Below are 18692 nucleotides of genomic sequence, written 5' to 3'. Positions count from 1 at the left end.
TCTCCATTTTGTAAAGCAAAATCGAGTCTAATCCATTTAATTATTACACTAATTACGAGAATTAAGAAGATTTTTATTATGATATTATCCTACGCTTTTATTATAAAAAAGAGAATTCGAAGTTGTAATTAATAAATATTATATTGCACGTTGATTTATTGTAAATGTCATAGATTAATTATATTTAATTAATTTCCATGCAAAATCTTGTAGACGGGATTTTGACAAGAGGTTTATTATCTTATCGATTTTATCATTTCACTTATTTCTATCCACGTATACAATCCAACGTTGATGATCATAATCCAGACGCAATCATCGTTCTCCATGTAACGATCCTTCGTTAACATAATAATAATTCGTCCGCGTAACTAACCACGAGAAAATTGCCCTTCGTCATCTTTATTACGTTAACACCAATTAAGAATTCGAAACTTTCATCTCGAAACTTTTTTTTTTATCCATTGTTCGAGCATCGTCACGATGGACAGAGAAAGAGAAAGAGAGGGAAAAAGAGTTCTTAACCGCAAATTGTTCCCGTTTAGCTATTCGAGCGCAATTAAATCGTCGATAACTTATTTTCTATTTTTATCCCCGACACTTATTACCCTCTTGCGCAATGAAAATTTAATTCCATTTGTGATACGCGTCTTATATTTATCTTGAGCGATATTACATTTATCAGTACTTGTAAATTTTAATCGTACATTGCCGTTCATAAGTTGTTCAACTATCTCAACTCCATTACACGTGTCACACGTCCTTGAATAATACGAATAAACCCTTGATAATCGCATTTCAAACTTTACGCTTCGAAGTAAAATTTAAATAAATGCGAAAGAATTGGAAAACTTTCGATTTTCCATCTTCTCTCTCGAAGTGATAGATGAAATTCGAAATCGTCTAAATATCTTATGAACGGGAATGTAAACGACAGGGAAGAAACTAAAAAGGGTACGAAACTACGAGTGTTGCGTGTTCCAGTTGCATAAATCCAATCGTTTACGGATTTATGTCGAAACACTTCAGGGAGAGTTTTTTGGCCGCTGCCTGCGGCAGCTGGTGGATCTGTTGCCCCCGAAGAGGGTACAGGGCGCCGGTGAGGAGGCATCCGAGCCTAAGCCAGACAAGGACGACCAGTATAAGGTACGCAGTTCCTTTCTCTTCTCTTTTCTTCTCTTCTCTTCTCTTCTCTTCTTCCCTTCTGTTTTCGTTAACGACTCGAAGAACGGCTTGAACAGTTGTTGTTGTTTGAAAAAAAAAAAAAGGAAAGAAATATCAATATGTTAAATTTCAGATTGTTATGGAATAATTTGTTTGCTTCCACGAGGTGGTAGCCAAGCAAAAGTATTATCCTGGTCTCCTGTTCCGCGAATGGTCTGTCAAATTGCTTGATCGACGTCATGAAAATATTGTTCCAGAGAGAAACCTGGGAATTAATCACCTTTCTCGATGGTAATTTAAGATTTGTTACTATTGGGGAAGATTTCCGTGCTTTTCACTCTCGTCGTTTTTTGATTCTGTACGAGTTTCGAGTTTACTTGCGAATTGTTATTCTTTTTTCTTTTTTTTTTTTCATCTTCGTTTGATAAATAAAAGCGAGAGACGGTGAATGAAATCTACCCCGGTTTTCATGTAAATTCGAGCTCGAGTTTTACGAGGCGAAGATTTAAAGAATTCGGGAAATTAGAGGGAGAAGCTGAGAAATGGATTGGTTTCGAAGGAAATCGGATTTGCACGTTGGATCCTCGAACGGATTTAAGAACGTTTCCTTATCGTGGTGCTCCTCATTCTCGCATGGCCGATGGAACATTGGCCGACCGAAACTTTAATAAATATTTTTATTATTAACCTGATTTTTTTCTTATTTGTTCAACCGTCTTTCAGACTTACGAAACGATCCAACGAAAAACTTACAATTTAAGAAATTACAGTACTCGATCCTTCGAAAATCCTTCTTTTCTCTTAAAGAGATTAAGAAGAAGAAGAGGAGGAGGAGGAGGAGGAGGAGGAAGAATTAAATCTAACTAATTCATCCCACTTTCTTTTCTTTTTTCCTTTTTTCCACGCACAGAACAATCCGTCGAGAAGTAAAAAAAAAAAGTAAAATTAAATCCAACACGAAGACTTCCCTCCTCTCAAACGAGACTAATAATTTTTAATTATTACAACACTCTTTTCGCGAATGTTTTTAACGTTCAACGGGCCAGCCACTCGTGACCACGAGAAATTATGATATTCTGCTTTGAATACGTGATTCAGGTGGACGCGAAACTCCTTCCAAGAGTCCAAGTGTCGAAACTCGAGCGACAACCATCTCGTAGCACACCCGTGAATTAAACGGTACGGCGACGTAGGTCCACCCAGCATCCGAAATATCATATAAAGAGGTAGGACGAAAGAGAAGCGCAATTTCTTGACACAATCTGTCGAACAATCGGCGAGATATTTTCGCCGAGTTTATGTGCTTTTTTTACTTTGATTATTGGACGCTTGGCTAAGGATCGAATCAACGGGGTTTAAAAGGGGGTTGGGAAAGACGGAGGAGTGGGAGGGACGTCGGTTTTCATAGAGGAACTTTAATAATGGGAATCTTCTTCCAAGCTAATCGGGTGGAAAATGGTTCAAGGTTCGAGTTTTGAAGATAAAGTTTTACAGCTTTCATATTTCCTTCACATCGGGAAAATTTCATCTCCAATTTCGTTTACGTTATTACGATCCAGTTACGAGTATGTATCATTTTCAAGATTGATATTTGTTATTTATACGTATAGATTTTTATCTTATTTTTGAGAATTTCGTGGATAGAAGTTGAAGATGAAGTTTTTGACGATTTAAAGAGGGGGAAAAGCTGTGAAAAATTTATGGTTTCGTTATATTTGTTTCGATCGTGTATAAAACCGACGTCGTTCCGACTTTTCGAGCAATCTTGACTCGCCAACTAAATTATTCGACATATTTTAACCTGTTTTTTTTCAAATTTCACGCATTTTCCTTATATTTTCCTTACGATATTAACAATACGATTCTAATTAAATAAGCATTTAACCTATTAATTAAATTAACAACGTTTTGTTTAACAATTGAAGAAATCGTTGTCCATTAATTCCAAGATTCCAAGAATGAAATCTGGCTCGAATGTTTATGATAAATCCATAATCTTCCAATTAATTTTTTTCATATCTCTTAAAGATTGAGCTCCAGAAGAAGAACTAAATTTGGGCTAAATTTCATTTAAAAAAAAAAAAAAAAAGAGCAGCTCGAGATTTGGCTTAACTAATTTCACAGACAACGAATCATCCCCCTCTTCTATAATTCTTGCCCCTTTTTCACCCCGTTTGCTTTCAGATGGACTTGATTATTTCGTCATGCCCGGCCCACGTCGAGGCACTTGTTTCACAGGTAAAAAACTGGTCGGCCATTGCACTATGCCAGAAGAGGCTAGAAAGAGGAAGAAACCGTTCCTAATCGAGAAAGACGATGCTACTTCGAGTTTATCGTTTGTCGAATAATCGATTTCAATTTCGAAACGATTCTTCACCATTTTTTCGCCGAATTTTCGTATTCCCCAAGCTGAGCTCAAAATGCTCGTATTTGAAGGTATATAGATAGCATTTTCTTTTTTATGAATTATGAAGAATTGGAATACGGATCTGGAATATTGCGAGGCAGAGAACGAAACTTTGAAAATCTAATATTTAAAAATTATTTACCAAATCTTTTTTAATCGTCGATATTTTTAAGCGATGATGAGAAACATTATGGAAGCTTGAAATAGGGCAAACGCTTTCTCAAATCTCTGATTAATTGTAAAGCAATGTAATCTATGTGTCTATTTATTTGTACATACACAAATGTATATAATAATTTTCATAAAACTGCATGCAAATACCAAGTAAATAAAAGAAGAACGAATAAGTGAAAAAATAGATAGAAACGCGTTGTACAAAGGCAAGAGACGAAATGTCGAATCACGCAATTGTGAGTTTACATCGACATTTATCATATATGTATATATATATATACTCGCTCAAGTAATTAGGTATCAGTCGGAAATCTTGGCCGATTTTCGAACAATGGGAAAAAGAATCGCTCTAATCAATCGTGAAGCAACGTAAGCTCTTTACACACTTATCAATTCACGGTTGTATCCCCAAAAATTGTATTATAATTTTTATCGCGCTTTTAAGGCGAATTCTCAAATTTATACCATATAATATATATATATATATTTATATACTAAGATCGAGCATAAATAATATTTTTTTTAAAAAGGAGAAACTTTTGAAATTATGCTTCGGTGTGTTAGAACGAAGAGAATCTTAAAATTTAATCTAAGAAATAATCTAAGAAAAATCTAAGAAATTTTCTCTCTCTCTTGTCGATATTAAGAAATGAAAAAGAGACTTTGTTTTGGCATTTTACAAAGGTATATTCGTGTTAATAAATCCTCTTCCATTGAAGTTTTCCATTGAATGAAAATTGAATTGAATTGAATTAATTAAAGAGAGGAAACAATAATGGGACGAGCTTAATGACTTATCGACACGGCTTCCATTAGAATTAATTATGGATTTGTTCGAATTTCTACGATCAGGATGTGTAATGATAATGGAAGGTTGTGCGTGTGTATGTATTGTACGTATGTAAATATAAGCGGAAGTTTTGTCTGGCGAATTCGTTTCGCGACACCGTAACACTTTACACTTTCTCCTTTCCTTCCCTTTCCTCCCCCAATTTCCATGAATTAATTCTGTAAAATTATGCGCCGGCCTGACGTATGATAATTCACGTGTAGGACATGTATATATTTAAATGGTGTCATCCTCGTATTTAATTTTACGAAAGCATTTCCACGGAATTGTAACGATTTTTTACGCGTGCGTTTCCATGTAAATATTGGAATAAATTGAAAAATATGTTTAACGTTGAATTTCATTCGAAACATGTGCAACAGGATCAACAATCTTTCGTGAATGGATTAATCCTTCCTTTGGTGAAACGTGAAATGGAAAATTGAAGTTTTAATTTTAAAGTTGAAAGAAATTGAAAGAGAAGAAAAATTGGGATAAAGGAAAATGGAGAGAAATCATTTTCTCAACCATGAAAACTTGCGCACATCCATCTTTCGTCGTTGGAGAAAACGCATATTTTTACACCGCAAATGATATTCGTAATTCCATTTTCTGCGTGACATCAGCTGTGAAGTCATGATTCTTCATATTTTCGTCATGTCACGATATGTTTGCGGATATTGAAACGAAGCATACTTTTTCACGCCTCGGATGAATGATCGGATACAGAGAATCGAGTTTAATTTCCACAGGAATAATAATGCATGATCTGATATTTTGAAATTTATATTCGATTCGACAAAGCACGCGATTCGAAGCACGTATTTAAACGGGAATTAATTGCTTTTCAATTTATCGAGCATATCATTATAAAGTCTTGCAGCGTGGCACTACCCAACATAAGTTTGATCAAAGCCACGTGGCAGTAATTCGATTTTTCGTCCTTCTTCACTTTCGTCTTCTTGAGATCGATTTGAAATTGAACGCCGAATTCCACCTGAAACGCGGGACAAATTTTCGAAGCAATGTCTATTAAAAAATTGAAAAGAAAAAATAGAAATATTTTCAGAATAAACATTTCCATTATACGATTAGTTTAGAATTTTTTTTTAAAGAACAAATAATTGGACAAGTAATTTTGCATGAAAATATTTGCGATTGTAAAATCCTATCGAATTGAATTCTGAAATAAGATTTTAATGTCCAATCGAAAACATGTAGTAAGATCTCTCAAATATACCTTCTTTCTTTCTGGAACCAATAGCTGTCTATTCTCGTCGAGATGCAAAAAGGAGAATCTGGTTTGATCCTCGGATCGCTTAAGATTTCCACCGTATATCGCCAAATACTCGTTCGGCAAAAGTTTGTCGTCGAAATCTACCCTTCCCTCCATCTTTTTGCTGGCTTTCCCGATGCTTTTCTCCTTTTTTTCATTATTCTTCTTTTCGTTGTTTTTTTCGTTGTTCTTTTTCTTTTTCGTTTGTTTTCTTAAAGATTTTGAATTTTCCATGTCCCGAGGAATCTCACCCTCTAACACATCGATGAAAGCAAGTTGGAAGACTAACGAACACGATCCCGTGTTTTGTATCTGAAATATTTAAAAATAACAATCATCGCAAGCCTTTATTTTTTTCACTTTAATTTATTAATTTTATTTATATTTAATTTATCTTTAATTTATCATAATGAATTACTCAGATAATTATGCAGATTAAAAGAACGCTGGTTCGTGATATATATTTTTCACGAAATATCTTTATTTTTTATTTATCGCACATGAGGAGAATAAATTGCTGGACGTGGATTGAAAGTGATTGCGAGAAGGATTAAATACTTGGTCGGAATATTTAAATTTCCATGGTGAATAATTCATTTGATTCGCGAGAGATTAGAGAAAAATAATTTTTTGTCGTTTGAAGAAAAGAGCTTCAAAGCTTGATTGTAAAAAAAAAAAGAAAAAAATTACAAAAATAATAACTCGTAAATGGAGGAAAATATTAAGAAAAAGATAGGGGTAACTTTCGGAATTTGGAGAGATAAAGTGAGTTGGAAGATTTTGAACATCGTTGATTACATTGATGTAACTTGGCGGATAAGGTGATGATGAATTCCGAGAAACTAATCATCTCGAAATGTCTGCGGTTTTGTAATAATAGGGTCGGGTGGAAATCTGTGCCATGCATATTAACAAGTTATGTTCGGATTCTAGATGGACGTCTTGAAAAGGAAATTGCACGAGATCCACGAACGAAGATATTCGCCATCTCATTAAGAAACTATCCAACTTAGCGAATTATACTATATCAAGTTTAATATACTCGATCCAATTCCCAATGATTACGAGTTTCTTTAAATTTTCAACATTTCCTTTCAATCGCGATTCATTCGCCATCCGTGCGTAAAATTTTATCGAAGATGAAGAATTTTTTTCATAAATTTTTCTCTTGACTCCCTATCATTTTTATATCTAATTCTCACTTCCTTCGACATCCTTTGAGGACATTCCTCGAGCAACTTGGTTTACGAGTTAAGTGAACAACGCACAAGTCGCGCAGCAGGAAATTGTTTTGCTGGAATTTGGAGGCTGGTCGGACGTTGCTCGACTTAAATCAAAAGGATCCACTATTACTCCGAGATGCTGAACAATTAATGAGTTCGATTTGTCGATTTGACGATTCTAGGATGAATTGATTAAACTTGGATTGAATTGATTAGATGGGTGGGATTAAAGGGATATGGAGCTGAGACTTGGGGAGTAATTAATAAGCTTGTTGATAAGCCAAGGGCTTTGTTTAGAGTGACATCGATGTTAAGGATAATAAAGAGATTTAAAAAATTGATCGTTTTTGATTGTTTTTATATTCAACACGATTTTTAGTTTTATGTTGGAAATAATTCATTGATTCAAGACGAATTATTTTTGATATTATTTTGAATATTGAGGAAATAAAAATATCGAGGATTAAAAAAGAGGATGTGCCTGGATTTTCTAACGTAATTTCCTGAATTGTTACTTTTATGGTAAAATGTGATAATGACTACGAAAAAATTATATTTCTCACGATCTTTTGATCATGCTTAAATCATTGGACATTGTCGACACAGATTTGGATAAAATTATCAAATTCGAAAATTCTCAATGCTCGCCATCAGCTCGAATTTTTTAATTCGAAATAACATTTTTCTGAATAGACAATGATTCTTCATTAGAAGAACAATATTGATAATTGTGAACTTATACGTCTTACAGAAAATTAGATTTGATATCGATGATATTTTTGAGAATTGACGTATAACGTATACCGTTTTATTGTGGATAAATCGAAAAAGTGTTTCGCGCTTGATTGTTGACAACCGTCGTCGACTAATTTTGAAGAGATTGAATAAATTTGCAAACATTGAGCGTTATTGGAAGATTATTGGGAAAGCACGAATCGTTGGGAGTAAAGGGAAATTTGATTGTTTGGGACGATGTATGAAAATGGTGATCGATAACAAGACAGGATGAAACATAATGGATCGCAATTAATTCGTCGCATCAACGCAAGTAATTAGTTGTTCCTCTCGCGTATCGCTTCTTCAATTAATTCCGATACAACATGTTGGTATGTTTTCACGATCTAATTATAATTACTATTCCACTATCGGTATTAAACTCCTTTATCTAGTTATTTATTATCCGTGATGAATTAAATTGTCCAACTAATTAGTTCTAATTCTCGGTATTCGAGCTAGTATCGAGTTTTGGATAAATCGCTTTCGTCGGTAACGAAAACTCGATTAACATTGGATAATACACAGCACAATGTTATTTATTATTAAATTGAAACGTCAATATCGAAGAATTTTTAAAAAAAAAGATTTGTTGCGGAAAATTTTTTTGTTGATTTTATTTAATTTCTTTGTTTATTCTTTAGTTTTTGAAATTTTTAGGTGATAGATGATCTAGAAACTATTTTATCGATTGAAGGTATTCGCGATTAAGTTGGTTTCCTTTAATACCTATCGTTGGTACTTTTTATCGACCATTCTCATCAGATATTTTCTTATATTATACATGTGTAGTATTGAAAATTTTTGATAAAAAAAAATATATATATATATAAATATTAATAGTGTAAACTTACAGACATTTTCAACTCTACCGGTTTGTCACTGAGAACTTCGAAACGAGCAACTCGAAACTGAGGCTTCAAGATATAAGATGGCACCACTCCTCGCCCGATCAATTTTATTCTCCATCTCGTTTTCGTTCTCCTGCTGAATACTTCGAAATACTCTTGATTCTAATAAAAAATACATTCACAATCGATCATTGTCAAACAGTATAAAAATATATAATTTATTAATTTCTGCACAGATCTATAAAATATATTTTTCACATTCCATCGATATCGATCAATAGCTACAATATGAACTTAGTTTCAATCGAAGAGGAAAATTCAAAACGTGCTAACCTTTCAATTTAATTTTTACAATTACGAACTCTTTTTATATTTATAATTCTGATTTTTTTTATAATAAAAATTTTCCTCAAATATTATTCCAACCTTTTGATGAAAAAAATCATCAACGAGCAAAGAAATTTTTAAATCATCTAATTAAAGAAAACATTTTTTTTCATAAGCGTCTACAAGTCTGATAAAAGTTAAAAAAAACTTGAAATCAAAATCACGATGTCCTGCGGAACCAAAAAATGTTCCGTCAAAACTTGCCGTTGCGCGTGCAAATGGAACTGCAATTGTGTAATTCCACGGGCGAAAAAAATTTATCCGGCTTTCGGCAGCACCGCGAAACGAGATGCGCAAATAGGGTTGCATCCAAAAATGTATAGAGGTTTAGCAGTATCGCCGGCGGTAGGATTGTACCATCCGAAATTTTCTTTTAAATATCCAAGTGTAAGGTATATATCGCGAATATTTGTAAATCTCTTCGTGAATAAAAATCGATTGAAGGTGTGCAGGAAGTGCAATTTTTCCTCCTGTTTTTTTAAAAATTAGTTGGAAGAGGCAGATGGAGACGAAAGAATTCTCATCGACCATGGGTGGAAGATACGAGGGAAAAGTGAAGGAGCAAAGGGAACAGTTGAAAATGGGTCGTGGTCCGGGAACCCACGAGATCCTTCAATGGCCGGACGACGTGCTGCAAAAACCTTGCAAGACAACGAGAAGAAACGTTGGATTTGGCGGAATTGTTCCTCTTTTCCAACCTTCTTGGCCGTCCCTCACTCCAGGACCAGGCGAATGATTCAACAAATTAATCTTCTTCCACTGCGGCGTCCCACTTCGATCAATTTTTAGTAACATTTCTTTGCTCCTTGTTTCAGGATACTCAAAGTATTATCCTTATTATTACATGGACAAGAGGGAACGCGAGGGCCACTCCTGCGTTCCAACGTTCGAGTACGATGGTTTGAAACCGAGGTCCAAGATCGAAGTTAAACCTTGGTCACTGCCCTGCATCTTGTACGTAACAACAATTTTCTTTTACATCTCATTCTCTTCATCAAACGAGACATCCGATTTTCAATTTCTTTTTTATCGATAGATACAACGTGAAGGATTCGAGGACGTTGGAAGCTTTTTTAAAGAAAGTCGTTGGAAAAAGGGGTCCCTACGATTTGTTCACAGGTTGGCTAGGATGAATACGTACGTTGGATACGTCGTTTCATTTTTTTTTCTTTTTTTTTTCAGGGCCAAGAGACGAAACCACGATCAAAAATTACTTCGCAAAACCGAAAATAAAATTCGACAACTGGCCCAAATCGATCCCTGCCGAAATGGACAAATTAAAGAAGAAATCGAATTATTACAAGGGACGTTGGGGCACTTGTCCAAGGTATTCTTGAGATATATAACCATTAATCAATCGTTAAAAATTCCTTTTTTCTGATTTCTAATCCTCTCTTAGCGAGACTTAATCGAAAGACGGAGTCTGATAAAATTTTGTTGACAGATTTCTGAAGGCATCGGGGATAAGGACGATGTTGAAAGACATAGCGTTGTGCTACAAGGATCCAAAGGATCCGGGACCCGGCTATTACGATCCCAAGTCTCCTAGGAAGCCGAAGAACATGAAGAATTATCCGTTCAACATGAACACCGAATTCATCAGACCCCCTCCGTCGTCGGAAATTCGGCCTGGGCCAGGAAGATACACGATCGAGAAGAAGAAGGTTATAGAAGGACACGGATGGACATACGTCTTCAAGAGCAAAGCTCCGCGAACCAAATTTATTTACATCCCCTCCTACAGTTATTTCTAATTTTTCCCCCTTTCTTCGTTTCAATTTGTTTTTTATTAAAATACCATAAAATTCGTTAGCAAAATAAAATATTGAATTTCGAGGGATGGCTCACTTTGTAATCCTCGCTCGGTCGATAAGTAACCGGAAGCTTCAAGATAGATCCGGTTTCGATCGTCCTTCCAGGAGGCACGAAAAATGGTCCAAACGGATTCAACACGCTCACCTCTACCTTCACGCAACTATTTGGAAAATGGGAAAATTTCCATCTTGCTAAATGTTCCTTCTTTCTCTCTCTCTCTTTTTTTCTTTCTTTCTTTCTTTCTTTTTTTTTTCTTTCTTTCTCTTAATTCTTATTCGCAATACTCACTGAGTGGAAATATTTTTAACGAAGAGAAATTTTCTGCAAGACATTCCAATCGCTGTCGGCTCGAATTCTATCACCCGATCCCCGTTTAAAACAACGATTTCGGGTTTAATGATCGGGCATATCAATTTTGCGAATAATCGTTCATCGTGCTGTGCCCCGATCTTCGTCTCTATGTTGATCATGCACGTTACGAAAATCGTGGAAACGCAAGGTTCGAAGGCTTCCAATAAACTGATTTCACCGGCCGACATATCGACGTCAGATTCCTCTATTACTTTCTTTTTTTCTTTTTTCGCTTTTGAAATATTAAGAAATTACTTTTTTTTTTTTTCTTTTCACTATATGTATATATATATGTATACGTATATTTTTAATAATACCTTTCTTCAATTTTTCCTCTTTTTCAGACTTCACCTCCTGATTTTCCTGATGAAGCTCCTCCATGTTCATCTTCAATCTAAGACCTTCCTCGAAGATCATTTTCTTCGGTAATTTCGGTTGGAACATAAAATTGACGTTAATAATTTCGTCGTTCTGTATTGTCCCAGACTGTGGCACAATAGTCATCTTGTTCGAGGAGCTGGTAAACTCGTAACAGCCTGTGAACTTTTTCCTCTGTTCCTTGATGATTCCGCAGGTGCAATAAGGATAAGACGCCAAATTGAATCCTCTCAGATGAACGGACGCCTTAAAAATCAAATTAAAACAAAAAATATCTCCTTGAATTTATCAATTTATTCGAGAAAAGAAGACTTTTTTTTTTTCTTTTTTTTATCTTTACCATGGAATACGATCCGCAAGGGGTCGCGGGAAATTGAATAATTTGCTCGCTCAACTCGCAAAAATTATCTATGATGTACGCGTAAATCTCTATCAAATTTTTCTGCTTCCTTTCGTCGATCAGATCGTACATCTCCATCGTATCGTCCAACAATCTCTTTTTCTCTTCCTCCTCTGTTGCTGTTTTATATATATATATATAAAAATTTTAAATTCTGGAATTCTATCATTCTGGAATTATCTTCTCCAATGATATAATTATTTCTTTTTTACCGCAAGGATGTTTGTCATTCGCCTCGTCCAATTCCGAGTTATCTTTAAGTTTGTTGTTATTATCTCGATCGATAAGTTGACGCACCATCTTCGATTTCTTCAGATTTATATGGAACGGGGGTGGAATCCCTCGATACTCGAAAACCGACATTTGCTTGTTCATCCGATTCTTCAATTGATTCAGCATCGGTTGTTTCTTTTTCCCAGCAAGCTCGGCCAAAGTGAAAACTTCCACTAGAAATCTGTGAAAAAAAAAAAGAGAGAGAAAAAATTTTTTATATCTTCGTTGGAAATATATATCTGTTCTTTTTCTTTCTTTTTGGAAATACACGTTGAAAAATTACCTTCGTTGACCAGCCAATCCATTCGCCCCAATTTTGTTGCCAGGGATGTCTGTCGGGCAGGGGGAATAGATCAAATGAAGGTTGATAGTTTCTCCGGGAAGAATGAATCCATAATTGTTCGGTTGTATATCAGCGGATAGTGGAAGATCTATGAAAGCGTACTCTTGAATCAACAGTGACTCGTTCGTCAGTGTTAATTCCGCGTAGACAGATTCGTGCGTGTGGACGAATCCTAGATCGATACTAGCTGGCTCTGTTCAAACGAGAAGGGATCACGAGTTTTTCTTTTCAAACGATCTATCACTACTCGTACCTAATATCAAACCGTTACAAGGCGTTAGACTGGCGACGGTTTTCATTATCAATGGTGGCGGTTTTTCTAAATCTTGCGACAGGATTTGCACTTTGATCGGAAACTCTAATATGTTGGACAGCGGATTGTAAAATCTAAAAGAAAAAAAAATGTAGAAATGTAAAACAAATTCCTGCACATTTTTACGATAACATATATTCGTACCGTTTGGAAGAAGTAATGATATTCGATTCGGGTATCAATCTCACATTAATTTTGCAACTAGATTTGGGATCTATGGTGGTCGATTTCGGATGTACTGACACGTGATCGCCCAAATTCTTCGGTGTCTTTATCAAAAGTTCGACCATTGTGTGCCCTAAATATCGATCGATACTGTGATAATTAATGATTAATGATTGATTAATATAATCAATGGTAATCACCGATGATTTTACAAGGAAAAGAAACGTTACCAATGTTGAAAACGTTGAACGTTTGTTGAGAAACGTCCGAATCGATCATCACTATGCCTAGATCTATACAGAGCGGATCCAGACAGATTTGATGGCCTAAAACCTCGGCCCAAATAGGAATACTCTGTTTCGAGGAAATTAGGATGGAAATTATTTCCGATCCAATGCTTTTTAATTTATTCGTATTGACGAACCTTTCTCCCTATCATCTTGTTTCCGCTCAAGAAATTAATATCCAAGATCTCGTGGTGCAAACCTACGTACTTTGGTCGGAAAATAATTATGAAATCGCACTTAAATTTTGGAAGGATTTCGATCTGGTACAACTTTCGAGATTTCTCGCCCTCCAAAATATTCTCGCTCTTACTCTCCTCTTCGTTGCCTAGAATCGTACGTTCGATTAGATTCGTTAGAATTTCATCTTTCTTTCTTCGATTAATTCAAAATATCTGAACCGACTTATGCACAACATGGATGATCCTTCGCTCAATATTATATCCTGCTCGAAACGCCATAAGAAGCAATGATCCTGTTCTTTCCTCTCCTCGATTACGATGGAAAATGGCTTTTTCCCGTTATTGTAGATCGTAAGAATTCTTTCGTTCAACTTGGGATCGCTGTACTTCCAGATCGGTGCCGAAGGAAATCTGTCGTCGCCAAAATTTCAACAACGCCAAATTTTAATTCAATTTCGAAAACGTATTTCGAGGGGATATTTTATTTGGATCTTAGCTTCAATTTTCAACCTAAGCTCCGTGGGCTCGAGAATTGGTTGGACAAGTTGCGGCGTGCAATGAACGTGAACGCGAAATTCGTGGTATTTATTGTCGTAATCCGGGCTCAGGGTGAGGAAAGCAATATCCGCCATCACTTCCTCTTCGTGTATCGGTGAAAATTTCACGTTGACCACCACGTTCAAGCCAGGTTTAACCCTTGCGGCATCCATGATTTCGATCTGCGTCGAAAATATTGTTTTAAGTAAGCTCTCTTTAATTTTAGAAATTTTATAAAAATTTGTAAAATAGAAACCTCGACGATTCCCGGCTCCCATATTTCGGTGTATATTTTGTGGAATCGTATGTACGCCCATTTCGACGTTTTATTCGTGATCGTCACTTTACGGGAATACTTTTCTTTCGCCTCGAAATCCTGATTGAAACGATAGATGTTGAATCGAAAATGAGAAATTTTGAAAAAAAATCGAGTACCTCAAAAATGACAACACTTGGGGTTGCATAGAAGCAAGTATCTATCGGAAACGTTTTTTGTTTCAACGACGTTTTGATGGATTTTTTTAGTACGATTTTCTTCAAAATTATTTCATTCCCCTTTGGTTTCGTTTTATCGTCGTATTCTTCGAGACTCAAATCCTCGATTCTATAATCCTTCTCACTCTCCTCTGCAACTTGTTCCTCCATACTTTTATCCTTTTCCACAATTGCCAACTCTTCGTTTCGAAAATCTTCGAAAGAAGTTTCTTCCACAGAAGTGATTTCTTTAATTTTGTATCTCTTCGAACATATGTACTTCGGTTTCCTCGATAGAACGTCATCGTTCATCTCGCGAATGATCTTTGCTATAATTTGCATCTTCCTCTGTTCGCGAAGCCTCTCCTGCTTCTTCTTTTCCTTTTTATACTTCAATATCTGTTTTTTTTTTTTTTTTGATTTAAGAAAACTTAAAAATTCGAATTAGAATATCTTTGGAAATTTTAAAAGATTTAGAAAGATTTCATCCACAAAAGAAGAAACTAACTTTATCGAAGATTTTAGAGTCGGGTGAAAATGATTCGGGTATATTGTACTCCCATCTTATCCTGTGAAAATCTCGCATGTATACATCGTCTGTTAATAATTTTTAATCGAAAACGATTCCCAAATACCTTAAGATATTGTTCGAACGAATCTTTTGCCGATTTTGTTTCCTTTCGTTGAAATGGCAACTGCGACGCCATTGTTCTTTCAATAAAGAGATCTTAAAAATATTTGGAGATTAAAATTATCCCTGTTCTATTTCTCTCTCTTTTTCTTCTTTTCTTTGCATAATATTCTCTTTACCTTCAACCTGATCACAGCCGTGCAAAATTTCATCACTTTATATTTGTTCCAATGCTCTTTCCACATTTCGTATTCCCTCTTTTGTCGAAGAATTTTCAATTTCGTCCATTTCGTCCACTCGTACTCCTCCTTTTCTTCCTCGATCTCCTATAAAATAAATTTACAAAAATCGTAACAAAACATTTCATTACTTTTTCGAATCGTCTCTAACCTTTTCATCTTTCTTCTCCACTTTCAATTTTAAATCATCAATCTCCTTCAGACTCCTTTTACATTTCTCCAAAGCTACGAAGCCTAGACTTAGGATAAGAATAATAAGAAACTCGACGATCTATTAAACTCGTACACTTATTCTAGAAAATTCTAATTCTACAACAACCTACCTTTCCAAGTTTCTTCATTTTCTCTTCTGATCCTAGCCTCAGTTTTTTCATCGTACATACACTTGCAGATCTTTGTGAAAAAATCGATCACGTCGTCCAACTTTTTTCCGCTCATTTTTCCCCTTCCCTTATCTCAAATATCTCGAGTGTCAAGTAATCTTGTCAAAATATCGAGCCGTCAAAATAGAAAGAAAGAAATAAAAGACTGAAAAGGAATCGAATAATCGGTCGAGAATTGTCATCGAACATTCAATCTCTTCCCATCTAACCGCAATCATCGACAATCTTCTCTCTTCTCGTTCTCATCCATGAAAACAATCCGTTTAAAAACAAACAGTGGGTGCCCACTTCTCGCTCATAACTTCTATTTTCGATTCGAAATAATCTCGATCTCGATCCGCATCGTAACGATCCCCATCCTTTGAATTGGCCTCCATCCTGCATTTTTCCATCGGTTCCACGGATATCTCGTGCCAGATGGAATCGTAACAGAAACTTTCTCCCCGGGGATAATGATGCACCGCGCGATTACACACAGGCTGCACCGAATGCATAATTCATACGTATGCCACGAACTTTGAACCGGCGCCTCCACCGGCGCCTCCACCCCTCCAACGGGGAGGGGCGTTGCAATCTTGTCTCTTTTCTTTCCTCTTTCCCTCTCCTTCCGTTCTTTTTTCTTTTTTTTTCCGCGTTCCGTGGCAATATTCGACCCCTTCCTCGCAGCCACACACGTCACAACTCGTCTGTCGTGGGATATTTTCGTCCGATCCTCGCGAGCTTTCGCCGAGGAAATTGCTGCTCGGGGTCACAGAGAGTGGCAATCAGCCACGAGGAATCTCCACCTTTCCTCGCCGTTAATTCCTTTCAACCCTACTTACAAACATTCCGTGGCGAGATATCTTGATTCCCTTACTCTTCCGCGATGGATCGTGGCCAATCGTTTTATTGGAATATATATTTTTTTTTTTCTTAAGAAGAGAAATCTTTCGTTTCGTTCGATTTTTCTTTTTCCTCCGATTGTAATTAGGGAACGAAACGTGGATTGAAAGTTGGAGAGGAATCATCGTGGGCGATCATTTTTTTTCACCATCAATTTTAAGCGATTACATCGAAACGTTGATTGATCTTTCGTTCGATTTTCTTTTTCATTCAATTGTAATTAAACGAAACGTGGATTAAATGTTGGAATTATTGTGGGTGATGTTCGATTACATCCAAATGGTGATTCGAACATAGCAATGATAAACTTTCGTTCGATTTTCTTTTTCATCCAATTGTAATTAAAGAAAACGTGGATTAAATGTTGGAATTATTGTGAATAATGTTTCGTTCGATCAAAATTATCATGGATTGGAAATGGTGATTGGAACATGGCAATGATAAACTAAAAATCTTTCGTTCGATTTTCTTTTTCATCCAATTGTTATTAAACGAAATGTGGATTAAAAGTTATTATTGTAGGAATTATTGTAGGTGATGTTTCGTTCCATTACATCAAAATTGTCATGGATAATTTTGTAATATGGCGAGGGATTAAAAATCTTTCGATTTTCTTTTTCATCCAATTGTAATTAAATGTGAGTAATGTTTAATTACGTCCAAATAGTGATTCGAACAATGATAAACTTAGATTTTCTTTTGTATCCAATTGTAATTAACGAAACGTGGATTAAAAATTGGAATTATTAGGTGATGTTCAATTACATCAAAATGATAAATATGGCAATGATAAACTTTCGTTCGATTTTCTTTTTCATCCAATTGTAATTAAACGAAACATGGATTAAAAGTTGGAATTATTGTGAATAATGTTTCGTTCGATCAAAATTATCATGGATAATAATGATTGGAACACAATGATGAATTAAAAATCTTGATCTTCTTTTTCTATAATTGTAATGAAACAGAAGTTTGAAAAAAGTTGCGCTTTTCAAGATTATATTAACGAATATTTAAATAGTGGAGCGGAAGTGGCACTTCTCGCGCGAGATGTGGAAGGAAAAAAAAAAGCTAGCAGCTTTACCAGCAGCCATATGTCGGATAATTTTGTAGATTGATGGAGAATTTCACGGAGCAACTGACACCCGTATAGAATGTTCCCATAGGCGGAGGCTGTGTAACGCGTCTGTCACGCGAGGCTTGCACCTTTACTTATACGGCCGGAGGATATTAATCGACGCTCAATTGGCCGCTAATAACTTTCTAATTTACCGAGCAACAATGAGCGGAATCGTAACGTGGTATATTTGCCTCTCGACACCTCGTTTCCCCCGTTTTTAACAGGAGCAAATGGTCCGCCATCGTGTTTTTCCAACCAACACTCGATGGAAAACGGTACTCGACAAGTCGAGTTACGACAAACGTTCTCCCCATCGAACCATCGTTTCATTATTCTTATATTCCTATACTTCTTCGTAAAATTGTTTCCATTCGAAGAAAAGAGAAAAAAGTAAGTTAAGTAATAAGTAAGTTAGAGAAGAATAAAAAAAAATCTCAATGTCTGCCTATTAAAAGAATCTTTTAACACTGGCTCGTACACTTTCCAATCTAAAAATCTAATAATCGTGAGAAACGAATTAAGGAAAGTTCGAAGGGAGAGAAAATTTCGAGAGTGAAGAAGAAAAATTGTTCAGCGGAGGAGAAGATCCCGAAGAAGGTGGAGCGCGCGGCAAGGCACGCGCCCTCTGTCAAACAGTTGCAAACATTTTGAAAACATCTCAATCGGGTCGCGAGAGTGGACGGCGGGTGGGCGAGTCGCTCTCTCTCTCGGGGTTATTTGTCAACCGTCTCAAGGGGGTGGCGATCTCTCTGTCCATCTCGAGCGGAGGGTCGCGTGGCCAAACAGAAGTCGGTCGCTTCTTTTACCCGGATGGAACCTCGTAAATCAAGTCTACAA

The 18692-nt window shown here is 36.0% G+C and overlaps 4 protein-coding genes across 13 annotated transcripts in view; 2 read left to right on the top strand and 2 right to left on the bottom strand.

Moving 5' to 3' along the window:
* The window catches only part of LOC100577030 (QRFP-like peptide receptor), a 48787-nt gene extending 43861 nt beyond the window's left edge, over nt 1-4926 (top strand). For 2 of the 10 annotated variants that reach the window (XR_003306071.1, XR_003306069.1), the window contains 3 exons: nt 985-1146; nt 2263-2390; nt 3349-4926. Coding sequence is in view for 6 of the 10 variants with exons in the window: in XM_026445147.1 (XP_026300932.1) it covers nt 985-1146; nt 3349-3468 (282 nt within the window). In the remaining 4 variants the exon portion in view is untranslated. Of the gene's footprint in view, nt 1-984; nt 1147-1297; nt 1456-2074; nt 2240-2262 lie in introns of those variants that run through there. The other 8 variants (XR_003306072.1, XR_003306070.1, XM_026445147.1 and 5 more) reach the window with 5 other exon arrangements.
* A 4239-nt stretch (nt 4927-9165) lies between these two features.
* LOC100577065 (lymphocyte expansion molecule-like) lies at nt 9166-11500 on the top strand. Its single transcript, XM_016916229.2, has 4 exons — nt 9166-10039; nt 10122-10204; nt 10268-10412; nt 10530-11500. The coding sequence occupies exons 1-4, from the start codon at nt 9930-9932 to the stop codon at nt 10837-10839; spliced, it is 648 nt and encodes a 215-aa protein (XP_016771718.2). The 5' UTR covers nt 9166-9929; the 3' UTR covers nt 10840-11500.
* Nucleotides 11501-11552: 52 nt separating this feature from the next.
* On the bottom strand, nt 11553-15373 carry LOC100578729. Its single transcript, XM_026445183.1, has 2 exons — nt 13103-15373; nt 11553-13032 (listed from the first exon to the last, which is right to left on the bottom strand). Exons 1-2 carry the CDS (start codon nt 13246-13248, stop codon nt 12858-12860), a joined length of 321 nt encoding a protein of 106 aa, XP_026300968.1. The 5' UTR covers nt 13249-15373; the 3' UTR covers nt 11553-12857.
* LOC102655247 lies at nt 15367-17410 on the bottom strand. The gene is made up of 2 exons (XM_026445184.1): nt 15794-17410; nt 15367-15704 (listed from the first exon to the last, which is right to left on the bottom strand). Exons 1-2 carry the CDS (start codon nt 15906-15908, stop codon nt 15598-15600), a joined length of 222 nt encoding a protein of 73 aa, XP_026300969.1. The 5' UTR covers nt 15909-17410; the 3' UTR covers nt 15367-15597.
* Nucleotides 17411-18692: the final 1282 nt, after the last annotated feature.

The sequence above is a fragment of the Apis mellifera genome, linkage group LG14 (genome assembly GCF_003254395.2).
Source record: "Apis mellifera strain DH4 linkage group LG14, Amel_HAv3.1, whole genome shotgun sequence".
NCBI classification, from domain to species: domain Eukaryota; kingdom Metazoa; phylum Arthropoda; class Insecta; order Hymenoptera; family Apidae; genus Apis; species Apis mellifera.
The sequence above is the reverse complement of the archived record's forward strand: the minus strand, read 5'-3'. Positions and strand labels throughout refer to the sequence as shown.

What these genes read in the sequence shown, in the direction of transcription:
- LOC100578729 (XM_026445183.1), bottom strand. Translation starts at nt 13,248, where the DNA reads ATGGTCGAACTTTTGATAAAGACACCGAAGAATTTGGGCGATCACGTG. An exon ending in ATCATTACTTCTTCCAAACG is followed by an intron (nt 13,033 to 13,102) that starts GTACGAATATAT and finishes TTTTTCTTTTAG; the next exon opens with ATTTTACAATCCGCTGTCCA.
- LOC100577065 (XM_016916229.2), top strand. Translation starts at nt 9,930, where the DNA reads ATGGACAAGAGGGAACGCGAGGGCCACTCCTGCGTTCCAACGTTCGAG. An exon ending in TGGTCACTGCCCTGCATCTT is followed by an intron (nt 10,040 to 10,121) that starts GTACGTAACAAC and finishes TTTTATCGATAG; the next exon opens with ATACAACGTGAAGGATTCGA. An exon ending in TCCCTACGATTTGTTCACAG is followed by an intron (nt 10,205 to 10,267) that starts GTTGGCTAGGAT and finishes TTTTTTTTTCAG; the next exon opens with GGCCAAGAGACGAAACCACG.
- LOC102655247 (XM_026445184.1), bottom strand. Translation starts at nt 15,908, where the DNA reads ATGAGCGGAAAAAAGTTGGACGACGTGATCGATTTTTTCACAAAGATC. An exon ending in AAATGAAGAAACTTGGAAAG is followed by an intron (nt 15,705 to 15,793) that starts GTAGGTTGTTGT and finishes TCCTAAGTCTAG; the next exon opens with GCTTCGTAGCTTTGGAGAAA.